The sequence below is a fragment of the Helicoverpa zea genome, chromosome 21 (assembly GCF_022581195.2).
Source record: "Helicoverpa zea isolate HzStark_Cry1AcR chromosome 21, ilHelZeax1.1, whole genome shotgun sequence".
Lineage (NCBI taxonomy): Eukaryota > Metazoa > Arthropoda > Insecta > Lepidoptera > Noctuidae > Helicoverpa > Helicoverpa zea.
In genome coordinates, this window is record NC_061472.1 from 10,534,050 (window position 1) to 10,549,624 (window position 15,575).

The 15,575-nt window shown below is 35.1% G+C and overlaps 1 protein-coding gene across 1 annotated transcript in view; it reads right to left on the bottom strand.

The window, feature by feature from the left end:
• The window catches only part of LOC124640866 (NGFI-A-binding protein homolog), a 34,291-nt gene extending 21,812 nt beyond the window's left edge, over nucleotides 1-12,479 (bottom strand). The window contains exon 1 of the mRNA XM_047178806.1: nucleotides 11,367-12,479. Within this exon, the coding sequence (XP_047034762.1) occupies nucleotides 11,367-11,505 (139 nt within the window). The 5' untranslated portion in view covers nucleotides 11,506-12,479. The remainder of the gene's footprint in view (nucleotides 1-11,366) is intronic.
• Between the last annotated feature and the right edge of the window lie 3,096 nt (nucleotides 12,480-15,575).

The window sequence follows — 15,575 nt, forward strand, 5'->3', positions numbered from 1 at the left end:
TCTTGATTTGAGAATGTAAAGGTGGCTTTGATGTTGCGTTTTATTTTAATGATGGCCGTTTTCGATTAACAGTCGTGTAAATAGTTGATTATCTGTCGATGGTTTTATATTGATGTTGTTAATGATGTTTGTATTCAAAATATTGGTATATTTTACGGCTTCTTGTATGCACTTATTATATCATATATATCGATGTTCTACAAGCCTCTTTTCCTACTACCACAGATTACCATAATTGTTAAGACTACTCTTAAAAATGACTTCAAGTAAAACAGGAATTGCAGACGTGAATCTAAGAACTAACCTTCGCTCTTAGATTTCTCTAATCTGAGCCTTTGCAATTTAATTCACTTAAATTTTCAAAATATACTTGCATAGAGAACAAGGGTACCTACCTACTAAGAGTAATGAGTAAATATCTTAACTTCACAAATACGAAAACTGTAGGTATCCTCGTGCCAAAAACAAAATATATTTACCTCAAAAAGTAATTAGCTGATCTAAAAATAAGTTCAGACAATTCTGTCCCCTTATTCCTTAGGAGCAATCCACGGCAGTATTAATATCAAAACATAGAATTCTCACGTTCATTTCATTAAGTTTTTTGGTTCATCCTCCGGCCCTCCCCAGCCTACAGGTGTCGGTGTAAAAAACATTATCCATAGACAGACAGAGGACACGACGCTATGAAAGAGGGCCAAGTTTTTTTAGAATTTTGAATTGTTTTGGTTTTTGAATAATTATGTATTGATGAATTTGAATAGGGGTATCTGGTATGGGATTATAATTTAAAAGTCCCCTCTCGTATTAATGATATGGTAAGATAGTTACTACTAATGGATCAGGAACCTAAGTTGTGATTTCTGAATCGTGAAAAGTCCTAATTTTTTAGTTATACTACGCATCAGTCCTAATTATTAGTACGCATGACGCAGCAGGTCTCATCTTCCTGAAAAAGCTGTCTGTCTTAAAAGCTTGCATTTTCGAAACTGTTTCTGTATAAGCTCAATTCCTGACTTTTTTCGTTTACATTGATGACTTAGTAATCACCATCCATAAATAACAAGGTATGAGTTAGCAAATTAGCATTGCTATTCAAAACAATAAAAACAAACAAGAGCACCAATGGATAGTTAGTTTTCTTTTAAACGATTAAGTATTAAAATACTTCATACCAAGCACAATAACACAATCTAAAAAGATGACACATTATGATACGTAGATAATTTCATTCATGACTGCATAACATGTCATAATAATAGTAAAAGAAACGAGATAAGTTAGAATGCGAATACAATTTGTCCACAGTGCGATCCACTGGACTAAAAAACTGGAAGCGAACAATAAAATTAAATATAATGACGAACACATCGACACATGTCACTTCCGATGCGTCGGCCATTAAAATCAGTTAACCCCAAACCGAAGACGAAAAACCAATGTCTCAAACAACAATTAAAAAGAAATAAAACAAATCCTGGCGGGAAACAACTGTTGTCATTTTTTCCCTCAACAGGTGGCAAAGGGTTAGTGATATAATGCCTACAGAGAAAGCGTAACAAATAGTACGTCTAAACATATGTTAGGAACGTTAATTAATTAGTGGAGAAATTGAAAGTTACCCCTTTGTATGATATTTTTTTCTAGTTATATTGAAATCGAATGGGCAATGAAGGATGTAATTTATAACGCCATAGGTGTGATATTTTTTTTAGTAGCTTCACTTCTACCAAGCTGTTTGAGTCACGAAATGGATAAAAAGTAAATCTGTGTCTATGCGGACACGGGAAGGCGGGAAAAAGTGAATGAGTCAGCTGTTTGACAGCCCGAACAATGTCTGGAGGTCAAAGGAGGATACGATTCAATAGAAACCTCGTTAACAATGAACTGACATTTACTTATAGGCCAATACTGGCGTAACTTCGAAGAAAAATAAAAATTGTACCTAAAGCCCCTGAGTAGCTTATTTCTTTCAGTTCAAAGTTCAATCATTCAAGGCTTTAAAAGTCAGAACATTACCAGACATAAAAAGCAAAAAAAAAAACTACGAAAAAATGGGCCATTTTTCTTAAAACAAATAAAACGATTCGCGACCTACATCCCGTCATTACTATAATTACTTACATTCCATCTGATTAAACAACCTTATCTCTATAGGAATAAGGTCGACAGTCGCATAAATGTAATTTTAATACGAGAACTATTTTATAGATTAGGTACTGCCATGTCATTTGGGTCAAACGACAGTTGGCTTTGATTTTTTCTAGCTGGCAATACTTGCGACTAGTTGTAAATCAGTTTTCATATTTTGTGGTCAATGCTTTATTAATATTTGCGGTTTTATAAGACTCTGTGGTCTATTAATGTGTTTCCAAGGCACCTAATTTGAGCGTTTGAGGGTCGAAATAATTGATACCTATTTAATCATTTCGAAAGAAAAAATCGGACTGACTGACAGACACGTCAGTTTAGGGTTACAAAATCTGATCAATCAAAAAGATACCTAAGTAATTGGTAGACTTTTAATGCACTTATCACATTATCAACACATATGCCATAATATGTCAGTAGTTTAAATGGAATTACAAGACAAGTGCAATAAAATTGCTCATGAAGTATTAAAGGTATTTACAGTTTAAAACGGTCATTGTTGTAAAAATAAACTGTCTTCATTTTGACGTTAAAGGCTCCTTCAATTGAAAAGACCATTCCTTCAACACCTGTCAATACACATATAAATAATCGAACCAATACAAACATTTGGCTCAGGTCAACGACCCTTCGTACAAAAGGACCCAAATATGAAAGAATTTAAACCTTATAATACAGGACGACGGCCACTTTTCCATTGATACAATATTCTGCTTTACCCCAGGTATAAAAATGCATCAATTGAATATCAATTGATTGCATAATCTTTTTCTTAATACATTTGTGTAAAAAGTACGTCCGTTTAAAATAAAATAACTCCAAAAAGTTACCAAAATTCCACTAAACAAAATCACGGAATTAAAATCAATTATTTCAATTATGCGTTCGGAAATCCTTTACCGACACTCGGTTACAATTATTGTCCGGTAACATCTGCCTTGCATCTGTTGATCGTATCGGACCTGTCCGGTTGAAATCAACGCACGGCGGCAAGGGTTAATTCTTAAAAAAAAAAACGACCACAAACTGCTTAGATTGAAGATTAGGACCTCTGAGACAAGAATCCAGATTATATTAATTTAATATGTTGTTACATTTTGTAAAAATATTGTAGAAACAAAGATGTCTGATTAACATGATTAAATCGACATACGATGCAAATGTGTATAATGAAATATATTTTAAAAACCTTCTTAAAAGTTTTTAAAGTAAACATTAATTAAAAAGAAAGATAAGATAGTGTTGCTTATGTTATATAACAATGAGTTAACATGTTGACATTATTCGTTAAATTATTTATAACTTACTACGTAGAGCTTGCTTAAGTAATTTATTTATTTTTAAATTGTTGTCGCCATAAAATTATTCCATTGCATATTTATTACGCACTAGCCGATTTCAGTGGTTTCATCTGCGTCCTGTGAGAACTACTGCCCGTACTTTGATAAGATATGGCTTATGTTACTCGGGAAAAATGTAGCTTTCCAACAGTGAAAGAATTTTTCTAATCGGTTCATTCAATACTTTCGGAGCCGGAGAAAACAGTGGATGAAAATGTGCGACAGACGAGGAAACTAGGAAAAACTCTTTAATAACTTTTATGCAGAATGAATAGACTCCCTAACTTCATTAGGTACATGACTACCCGGTTTTTGAGTACTTTTCTGTCTCTGTCGGCCATAAATTAAGGTTATTAAGTCCGTAGAAAGAGAGTATTTAGGTAGTATTGTTTCTGATGTAGGTACCTATGACTTTTAATGGTTGATGATGCATCCTATGTACCTGGACCTCAAGCTATTAAAGAACTTTTAAATCTCAGGTACAATATCCAAGCAAGACATCGAAGGCTAATACGTCTTAAAACTACACTTGAAAGCCAATCTCGCAGAAAAAGCTGCGCATACGCACAAGACCACAACAGCTGTGATTGGTAACGTTAACGATCCTAAGCACACGACTAACCTACTTTCGTGTTCGCTAAAAAACTAACAATCGTTCTCTTATGTATGGCAACACTGGACAAAAACATGGCTGCCAACTGCACTCCGATTAATGTGAACATTATGGAAGATTGTAAATAGCTAGCTGATAAATGTAACTACATGTTGAGTTATAATCATAAGGTTCTGTAGGTCCTATGGTTAATATAAGTATACCAGCTCAGAAACGTTTTTCAGAGTGTAAAATGGAAATGGAAGTTCTAGTGCAGAGTATTCCTATATTAACTCATAATACTATCATTAACTTAATAAAGCAATCAACGTTAAATATTTTTACATCGCGTTGGAATTCATAAACCGAAGCCTTCGATGATAATCTGTGGTCGCGGACAAACGCGCGCGAAAATAGCTGCAGCAGCGCGCCAAAAAAACAGATGCTCAACTTTCCGGACTAAAATAAACATGGACGGCGCGATTCGGCGCTAGCCACTTATTATAAATAATTAATGATTCCGTCCGCTCTTATGCACGATAAAATGCCATTACGGTTTTCATCGGTGGACTTGCAAAAAATAATGTGAGCCGCCGCCCGAACCCGTCCACACAAAAAACACGCTTAAAAGAGTGCGCGAGCATCGCTGAAATTCCCGCCGTTTCTTACCGCCGCCCGGTCATTTGACTCTGACCATTATCTGCGGAATTAACACCGGAAAAAAATACACGATTCGATAAAAGTATATAGGCGTTGTCGCGGACACTTTTTGTAATATAAATAAAGGGTACTGCGGCCCTACGCCAGTCGCCGCCTTGGGCCCGCGGCCGTAATGGCGTCAAACACGATAAATATTGCTACTCATGAAAATTCAGCGGCGCATTATCCGAGCGAGTGGCCCTGAAAAACATCGGACCTCATTCCTTTCGAGATATTTCATCACATCTTAGACTAAAAAATACATCATCGCTGCAGTTGCGCGTTTATTTTTATGCGACAAAAAACCAGAGTCATTATAATGTTCCGTTTTACGTATGTGGCAAGCGGTGCGTTATAATATCACAAATGACAGATGCGTCATTCCAACTTAAGTCAACGGACAGTAGCGTCGCGCACAAAAAATATAAAAACGCCAAGACAATTATACGATTTGCATATTCACACAGCGGCATTGTTAAATAAGCTGATTCAACGAATGAAAGGAGAGAAAAAAGCCTTTTTTCAAATACGTTTCGCTGTTTTCGAACGCATCTCTGCGTAACCGAGTTCTTTATTCGAATTGTATGAGTAAAAACGTATTGTCTGTGCGGGGGTGTGCCAATAGGACCAGAAAAAATGCCCGCACAATAACTGTGCCCTTATCTTAATCATGACCCTTAAAATATTTTTGTATGGACTAATTGGAGTTGCCCGTTTGCTGGATTTAATTATTGTTTGCATAACTTCAAGTCTTACATGCCTCCAAAGATCGGTTGATACTAAAATCGGGTCACCAATTTCTGCACCTTTACTTCCAAACATGTAACATATTCTAATCAAAAATCTTACTCTAACTTACTTCAATGAGGTCAGCATTTTTTTCTTTCCGAATATTGTTGTGTGCAAGCAATTTAACAAAGGAGTATTTTTATAGCCCGTTTTTTGTCAAACGCACTGACATCAACATTGTTCTTTAATATCAGGCAACAAGAATACACTATAAAATTCGAAGAAATTAATTAACATGACCTTTCAATTTTAACTTTCGAAAAAAAAAAACTTTATGTCAACCGCTTAAGTGGCGTGATATTTCACACAGGTGAGAAAAAAACTAAAGAATTTGTAGTATCTCGATATATGGGGGCCATTCGCTATATTGCCTTAAACGGTGCCAATAAAAGTAATGACAAGACGTCTTATTAACAAAACAAGGCTTACGATGTTTTCGCTTTGGTCCTTTCGGAAAAAATGTCTGCAGGCTATCAGTTGAAGTTTAGCTTGTAATATGTCCATTTTAGATAATCGATAGGCAAGAGTTTTGTAATAGAGACACACAGACGTTTAGCTCAGAAAAAATGTATTAGGTTCATATAAATAGGAACTTAATCTATGTTCCGATGAAACAGAAAACTAAATATCTTTCAGGCATAAATACACAAGAAAACCCTCATGAAAAACAAAAAACACTAACTTTCTGGTCCTTTGACACTAAAACCACCCGTCTCAGTTCCGAAAGACCAAACCTTAATTAAAAGTGAAAAAAAATCACATGGAAGCCACTTCATAAATTCTATTTACATGGAAAAATATGACAGGTTATCCGGTACATTTTTCATCGGAATCAAGTTAAAATAAAAGTTTTTATTTAAAGAAAGGAAACGTACGTACCTCGGCGCATACATTTGTAAGTTTTAAAATATTATGTATGATATCATGCATGCTAGAGTTTCGTAAAAATTGGCTTGCATCTACATATTATGCAGATTTTGTTGTGGTTACTTAAAGAGGGGTTCTTTCTTAGAAAGCAAAAACTTCTTTTGAAAGTAAAATTGTCATTAAACTCTTCTTTGAATCTACTTTTACATAATTAAGATGTTATATAGTTAGAGAAATAACTAATAATAAATTATCTACTCAGAAGGTAAATGAAAACGGAAAACTGTTTCGATGCAGTTTTCCAAGCTGAAAATAATTTGAAACCGGTTTTCTTCAATCTTACAGTAAAAAGATGTACGTAGTTTCAAAACATCTGGAATAATATTTTAATATTTACTCATATGCCTAATTAATCTAATATACTTACTTAGCCTCAATTATTTTTTTTAGCTCCCAAAAACCACTCGAAGTTCCTTTCGAAAAATTCTCTTTTTTTTCATAAAAGTACATAAGTTCGCTATAAAAGCTTCCCCTTAACAGACATTAGTTAGCAAGGCAAGGCTCCGGGCCGTCTGCCCGCGGAAAAAACTCGCTAAAAATAAAAGTATTGCACCGCGCCTTAATAGGGTTCCTTGGAAACACTCGCAGATTACAAAGTAGGTTTTAATCCTATTAGTTTCTTTAAAGATAAAGATTACTTCCTGGCGTTGGATAAATTTTATTCATTTCGAAATAGCGGTCAAATCATATCCTTGTTAAAAAAATACTTAAGAACGAAAATTATTAACTATATAGGTATATTATACTTCTGAAATAATTCATGAAAAACTAGGCTGTTTTAAGGTAGGTAGAGTCGAAACAAACGTATCTTATAATATCGCAAAAAAGTAGTTATATCCCAAGAAAATTAAACACGCTGAAAAAAGTAGAAATGTCGTATAAATCTAAAAATTTAAGATTTCCTGAACAAAGTGTTTCAAATTCGTGGCATTACAAAATACTGCAACTATTACTTGATTTAGATTTTTGTCAAGCATGATCAAGTCAGAATAAAAAGCTACGGAACCTCTTTCTCGAAAGAGATCGCTAGCATTTTTTCCAATCTACCCATTTTGTTTCATTTCGCTTAGTTTTTCAGTTGCACGGCAGACATAGTTATACTTTATTATGTACGGATTAAATTCAGCCAAGATTTGTTTTTATTCAGTTGCATTTTTATGGAACTATTTTGCATAATGCCCTTTTTACCGCTGTGCAGTTGGTAAAAACAATTTTGACACTTGATAATTTTGGTAAGAAAGTTCTCTTGAGATTTTTGCGAAAAACATTAATTTTGTATTATTAAGATGTTTTTAATTCAGTTTAAGTTTTGTTATGAAAATAACATTAATAAAGCAAGTCTGTTTCTGAAGGGGTAAGTGGTATAATTTGTACCCTAATTTTACTAATTCAGTCAATACTACAATAATACAGTTAAAGGAATGTGGAAAAAATATCTGTATATAGTTCAGGCTTCTCAATCATATTCTAGACTACATATTTTTTGTTTCTAGAACATAACACCACCATTACCCTACTATATTACTCATTACATTAAAAATTAACAAAAACCTCATTAAAATACAGAAAAAAGTACATACTATAAACATGAACACATTTATACCATTCCACGTTTGAACAATAAATAGTTTTTTCTTCACTTCCAATGAGTATGTGACAAAAACGTATGATATTCAAAGACGCACGCGATGGGAATCGAACCCGCTGCGTCCCGTAATTTGCGTTTTTCTGCCAAGCCTGGCGTCGGTTTGTCTTGGGATGACGGTTTTTGTCTCTGCCTCGCTTCTTGATGTGAGTAGCGCGATTATAACGTTTTGATCGTTGGTTGTGAGATGACATTGTTTAACAGTAAATAGGTATACCGATCGTTTTCTGCAGTTGACAGCTTGGTTCATACTAAACTAGCATTTTTTGTACTGACTAACAAAATTAATAATTGCATCAAACGATCAGAGTATGCCAGAGACTATGTAAATTCATTCTTCCTCCTGTCAGAAAGCAGGCCCAGCTTAGAAGGTTTCAAATTGTTATTAAAATAATATAAAAATTAATATTAAAGGATCTTTTTTGTTCAAATATCGTGTAAAACATGTGAAATGTGTGTACAACAAATAGGGCAAAACTTTATTACATAGTTTCAGAAGTTTTAATTAATAAATCAGAAAGTAAACAAAATATAAAAGAGTAATTATTGTGTTATTGACAGTTATTATTTATTATATTTGTGGGAACTGTTCTTTTGAAATCAACATTGTTTGCAACCGAATGATATAACTAACTTAACTCGGAATTTTAAAGGAATTTAATTAATACTTAGGTAGTTGATAAATAATTAATTTGACATTAGTTTTCTTTAAGACATTTCTATTTCTTAGAATAACTAGATCAGTTTTAATCTTATAACATTCTCACGACATTTTATCGGCTAAATTGGGAATGTAAAAAACGCTTTTTTATAAACAATTGAGTGATTAGCATTCTTGTACCATTCCGAGACACATTTGTAAGTGAAAATGTACCAGTTATTTCTGGTAGTTGCTATCTATTCCCACAATAAAGTCTGTAACATTTTAATTTCTGAACAGATATTTACAATTCCGGTTATTGTATCTACAAATATCTTAAATGTGAAACTCCGTCACTATTTGAGAAATGTAAGAATTTATTTACCAACAATTTTATCAAGTGCGTATATATTTTTTATTTCAATTTATAATTCTACTTTATGTATTTTTTAAACTAGCTCTAACCCATAGGGGCCGATTCGTGTACCCAGATAAAAAGATTAAAATAACATTTAAACAAAGAAATAAATAATAACAGTATAGATACAATGTTGTGAAAAATATGTAGCGTTAATTCCGCGAGACAAAATCTTGGAATTAATATTACTTACATATTTTTCCCAACATTTTAATACATGGATTTTCGCAAAGTAACCCCGTGATTCCATAATTTAATACTAACATAGATTTCAGGTTACCCAAAAAATCTAAAATACACAGAATTTCGCGCAAAATAAGCTGTCAAAATCCCAAGTATCAAGACAAGTGGATCCCAACACATCTAGTGGGTCTGACAAAAACGCCTAGTTGCATGGATGTCGGAAAAACCGTGGTAACTGCGGAAAAACTGGGCTCACACTGAGCGCTAGTAAAAACTACCGGCGGCTTGTGAACGATTGTTCTTACTGTACGACCTGCTTTAATTAGGAGACCTCGCTATATTAGCTGGGTATGTTTCTTTGATATTAGTTTTTTTTTTAACAAAAGTTGTTGTTTTTGTTTGATTCGGTGAAAAACAGGAACAAAGTGCGTAATAACATCCGAATTGAGAATCCGAATCCTTTTGGGGTTGTCGGTTAAAAAATATTTTTACTATTTTAGTGTTGTTGCTTTATCTGAAATATGAAGATGCGTAGATGTTTCGTTTACAATATTTGCACGTCATTTTTATTTATGTGTACTCTGTAAAGAATATAACGATCTCTATAGAATTATATTTTATTTATACGCTCTATGTAAGTTATCTATTATGTAAGTTATATTTCTCTTTCAGACCACTCGACTACAGAGATCCGGAATTTGTGAATACGAACATGGGGCTGAAGCCAACACGCTGAAGTCCTTTTAAGACATCTTTAAAGAAAAGTGACAGTTAGCAAATAGGATAGGTATATCAATCTAAGAAAATATCCTAGATAGATGAAGCTATTTTGCTTAAATAATGCAAATAAATCAAAAATAATAAATAATAAATCAGAGTTGAAACTTTACATTTGAGCACATGAAGCTTTCAGTGCCTGAGTGCCTTAACTGCGATTTAGTTGATAAGTTCAAACGGTACTGAAAATTGAAAATCCAGTGTAAAGGAAATTTTATGAGGAAAATATGTACATGAATTATTGTTTCGAATTTACCAATGGATAAATTAAGAAATAAAAGTCATCTTTCGCTCAATGATATGGTAACATTGTCTGTCACTTTTTCAGTAGCTTTCAGCTACTCACATGTTTTTATTTTAATGTTGTGATAAGATGACGTATTTATTTATTAAATAGGAGGAAAGCTCGGCTAGTGATCTAAACTAATATAATAAAGCCGGCTTTTTTTCTTATTTGTACCCTGATTTAAAAAATCCTTCAATGTTGGAAAAGTACTTACACACTCATTATCCCTGGGTGATATAAGCTTGTATTTTATCCTTATGCGGCAAAAAGTTACCCCAGGACGCAAGTGAAACCACAAGAAATAACTAGTTGATAATATTTAAGAAAAAAGACCTATTATTTTCTTATCTGATATCTAATTTAAACTTTAGCTAACATTTTAAAGCTTCACGAAATTACTAATCGATTGTACAACTTTTTCAGGTTAATTCAGGTTGACTGAAATAGCATATTTGATGCATTTATAAAAAATACATTCGTTGTTACTATTTAGGAAAACAATTTTTTGTGAAGTAGCGAAAGTTTTCCGACTGAAAAACTTTCCACGCATATACAATTCAGTATGTTAGTTAAATTAAATTTTAGAGTTACATTAAAAGTAGCTTACAGTTAAGTAATAACTGATGCATATAATTCATTGTCATATTTTTATGTTTTAGGCCGTTTCACAAATGGTCTATCTTTCCAAGTCGTAGTAAAGTAATTGCGCAATACACAGCGTTAAAGACACAGCCTGAAAAAGGTAAGCGAACTTCGTGCAAACTTTTTAGTTCATTTAAATTGCCGGCAATTTACTTAACGACACATAAAATTCTGACAACACCCAAGCCCGTAAATACGATGAAAGGTGCCGACTAATTTAAAATTAATTAAAATTATACATTAAACATTAACAAATTAATAGCACTGCGTGACTTACTGGTTCCATTCACATTTCGTCCGATGATCTTATTGGAGCCGTTCGGCTGCGGGGCGGCGAGGGTGTGCGGCGCGGGGGGCACTGCTCGTCCTGTTTCCTCACCCGGGCTTTCCATATCACACCTCTCGCTCGCACACATCAACCCGACACCCGCCAATTCGAAAACTTCACAAAAATATTGGCAACTTTTTCAAAAAAAAAAATTACATGTCTATGAAGATCAAAAGCCAGATATCACAATTCGAAGTTTAAGAAAAATATGAATTTTGGAACAATAGCGAGTCGAACTCCGATTTTGGCGGTAAAGTTTGAAGGGTAGCCGTGACGTGTCGTGATGACGCGCGCGCCTCGACTGGCGGCCGGCGGCGGAGCCCTAGTGCAGCTGCATCGCCCCGCCCAGCACCCCACGCGACCCCTCCACGTGGCCCCACGCTTTCCTTGCCCTCGGCTTATGTAAAAAAACATAAAGGCCTTAATTTCGGCGATGTGTGCGTGAGTTAGTGGTGCACTAGTGTGCGGAGAAGGGGCCGAAAGGGTACGGCTTGAGGGTCGACGGGTGATCATTATTGTAGTTTTTTAAATCAGTCTTGTTCTTATCGATCGCTGTTTGAGTTTTCGGTCATGGTAAGACTTGTGCGATTAAAACTGCAAGTTTCGTTGGACGTGAAGAAATTGAGGAAGATTAGGTCAGCAACAAATTAGATATCAATTAGATAAATTAGACCATATACGCCATTGCCTTCTATGGTGAATTAAATACGTAAGGTATTTAAAGAATGTGGAGAGAGGCGAAGATTTTAGAAGTGCCGACAGTGGCACTTAGTCAAGATTTCTAAGAACTTCCAGTAAAGGAAGACAATTAAGACAACATTAATGCTTACAAGCATATCCTGATCATCTCGACAGCTTGTACGAGCATTTTGTAGACTTAACTACTTGGACTCTTGAATGACCCAGATCCGCACAGGAGATTTTTTACCGTAAAAGACGTTAAGCCAGAACGTTTTGCGCGAAATTGAAATGTCATTTTTCCTATTCACATAAGAATCTTGGCTTCAGGAGAAGTATGGGTTCTCAACGTGGACTATTAATATTTCCGTACTTAATTTAACTGACACAATTTCCTGCCTACCAAATGCTACTCTTCTAGGGCCGAACGCAAAAGGGTTAGGGTCTAACTCGCGACGGTTATATAAAAAGCCCTAAAAAACGTGCCACATAATATTTGAGGGCAGAACACTGCAAGCTGTAGTGTAAATCAACGGACGGAAACGAGTTATTTTGAAAATGCTCAGTTTGGACATAATACGACGGTCTCGCCAACTCTTTTTGAGTTAAACGCGCCAAAATGGCTCTCATTAAGGTAAGGGCTAATTGAGACGAAGAATTTTGAAGATGGCGTGATGAATGAAGGATGGTAGTCGTACATTATGATCTATGTTGAGGGACTTGCGTTTAGAAACAATAGTGAAGGAGGAATACTGTGAACTGGTGAACTGGGACTTTGTTGAAAATAAATAAAAATAAAATAAAAGAGAAGAGTGTTGCACACAAGTATCTATGTAGGTATATCTGTAAACTAAGATATTTATGTTAATAGGTAAAGTATTTGTCTAGCCCTGTATGGCACGTTAAACTGTAGGTCCCGGCTGTCATTGAACATCCTTGGTAGTCGTTACGGGTAGTCAGAAGCCAGTAAGTCTGACACCAGTCTAACCTAGGGGTATTGGGTTGCCCGGGTAACTGGGTTGAGGAGGTCAGATAGGCAGTCGCTTCTTGTAAAGCACTGGTACTCAGCTGAATCCGGTTAGACTGGAAGCCGACCCCAACATAGTTTGGGAAAAAGGCTCGGAGGATGATGATATTTGTCTAGCCCTATCATATCTGAATTCACGCAGCTACAAATTCGAAGATTTGACCTAAATTGTTCCTTATAATCTTATCGTAAAGCAAGACTGACTTCCCCGTGTAGGTAATATTTTCAGCCCATTTGAAGAGAAGAAACATTTAAGAAGATACAATTACCAAGAAACTTCTTAAACTACAATAATAATACATAGGTAGGGGATCTCTAAACAACGGGATTAACAATAATATGCAAATAAACTTGGACTGCGATAATAATAGTGAAAGCTAAAGAAAGCGAAGGGTTAGGGCTGCAGCGAGCGAATATAACGAAAGTTTAGAGATTGAAGTTGACAATGTATGGGACTGACATGTTGTCTTGTCTTGCTTGAAGGGAAAATGGCTAAAAATTCGGTTTAGTATGAAAAATATTGTTTAAAATCAAGATTTTAACCTCTTATTCCGAAGTGATGCAAATGTTTACTTAGTCAAAGCCCAATAGTGGGTCATAAAATTTAGAGATTAAGGTCTGGGAATGCCTCTAAAGATACGTAACTAATTCTGCCATGTGTAAGCTATTGACGCAACTATGTAATTTAAGAAATGGATTTCATCAAACATATACAAAAGTTATAGATATCGGAATGTTTGAAAAAATAAAATAAGACCCAATCTCCACAATAGAATCGACCCCAAAAAATCAGGTAGATAAAGGCTAAACAATCCAGCAAACTTGTCCGCTCAGAAAAAACAGCCCACAGAACATCTCGTGTCGGTATCAAATTAAAAATGATAATCAGCTTGCAAAAGCTTAATTCGGTTGAGATACGAAAGCGGGCCATTCTTGGAAACTGTAAAAAATACATAAAACTGCCGACCCAACAACGGTATACGGGTGATGGTGCAAAAAATTCTATATTTCGGGTTAACAGGCCTTCGGTATATGGGTTAATATAATTTTCTTGTAGGCTTATGGGCTGTGTGTATAATTTCGTCTGTGTCTTGTTTTTTTTTGCGTTTTCAACAGCATCTCATCTCATTACAGCGCCCTGTTTCGCGGAGATCAAACGGAATGGTGTAACTTTCTGCAACGCTGAATAAATTATTACAAACTGGTAGGTTTTTGGGAAAAAATTTAGAAAGTTATTTTCCTCCTTAACAAAAAATATATTTTACAGTCAAGTTTTCTCGTGGCTCTAGGAAGTCGTGTATTCAGCCTTTTTCACATCGAGTGTACAAAAAGGTGGCACCATAGTTTTCCCACAGTGTTGCCGTTAGTTTATCATCATATCGACATATTTCTAGCTATCTAGTGTTGCGACAACCTTTCACCGGCTCAAGGAAAAACCTACACTACCTTAAGAGTCGGTCGGATATTATTTACAGAAAAAGTGAGGCCATTAATACAGCGAGGGGGCTATGAAACCGAAACTAATAAAAGCGCGACAATAATTTTAAGATACAATAAACCTATGAGCAACAGTATTAAAATATCGTAGTCACTCTATTTAACTGGGATTGACCTCATGAGGTCGTGGTGGCCTAGTGGGTAAAGAACCAACATCTCAAGTATGAGTGTGGGTTCGATGAAAGGTCACACAAGTGCCATACCAATACAACTTTGCTATGTTTGTATGTACATTCCAAATATATCTTGGATATCAATGACACTGATTAAAATGTGAGAGAAGGTCGCAGCCCAGAACAGGAAATCTAAAAAGGCTGCTGGTGATGGAGACTTCATGAAAGACTTTTAATAGTTTTATTTAAAAGTTCCATAATTTCTTTTTTTACATATTTATGACGGTATATCTTCATTAAAGGAAACAATTTTAGAAAAATTTTACATTCCAATAAGAAATCATCAGATATTTTCAAGTCTGTATTTGTAGAAACTCCAACCACACACTCGCTACTCGCTCCGCTCACACACCCGCCATTTCTACAGCCCCAACATACAGTAAAGACACTCTCGAATGAGTATTTTCTCACGGTGACCGGCCTCGCTTCTCTACATACTAGACGTTAATTCCTCACATTGCTGAACATTTTCATACGTTAGGCAAAGATTCGTGGATCCACTCGTACTTTCTAGACGGCCTGACACTGGTCTTGACTTATGTCACCGTGAGAGGGCGATCACGAAAATGCTACTTCGAGCCTAGTTTGTTGGCTACCTAAGAAGTCTAGGTACTTAACATTAGTTTTGATCACATTATGCACACTTCTTTGGTTTATGACAATTATAGAGCCTATAGTTACCTATGTCATTAAGGTGCCCTAATTTTTTTGAAGCAAAGAGAGGACCTACAGACTTTCATTTTGTTGCTCTTCATATTTGTATTTTGAGCACTGTGTGATCAA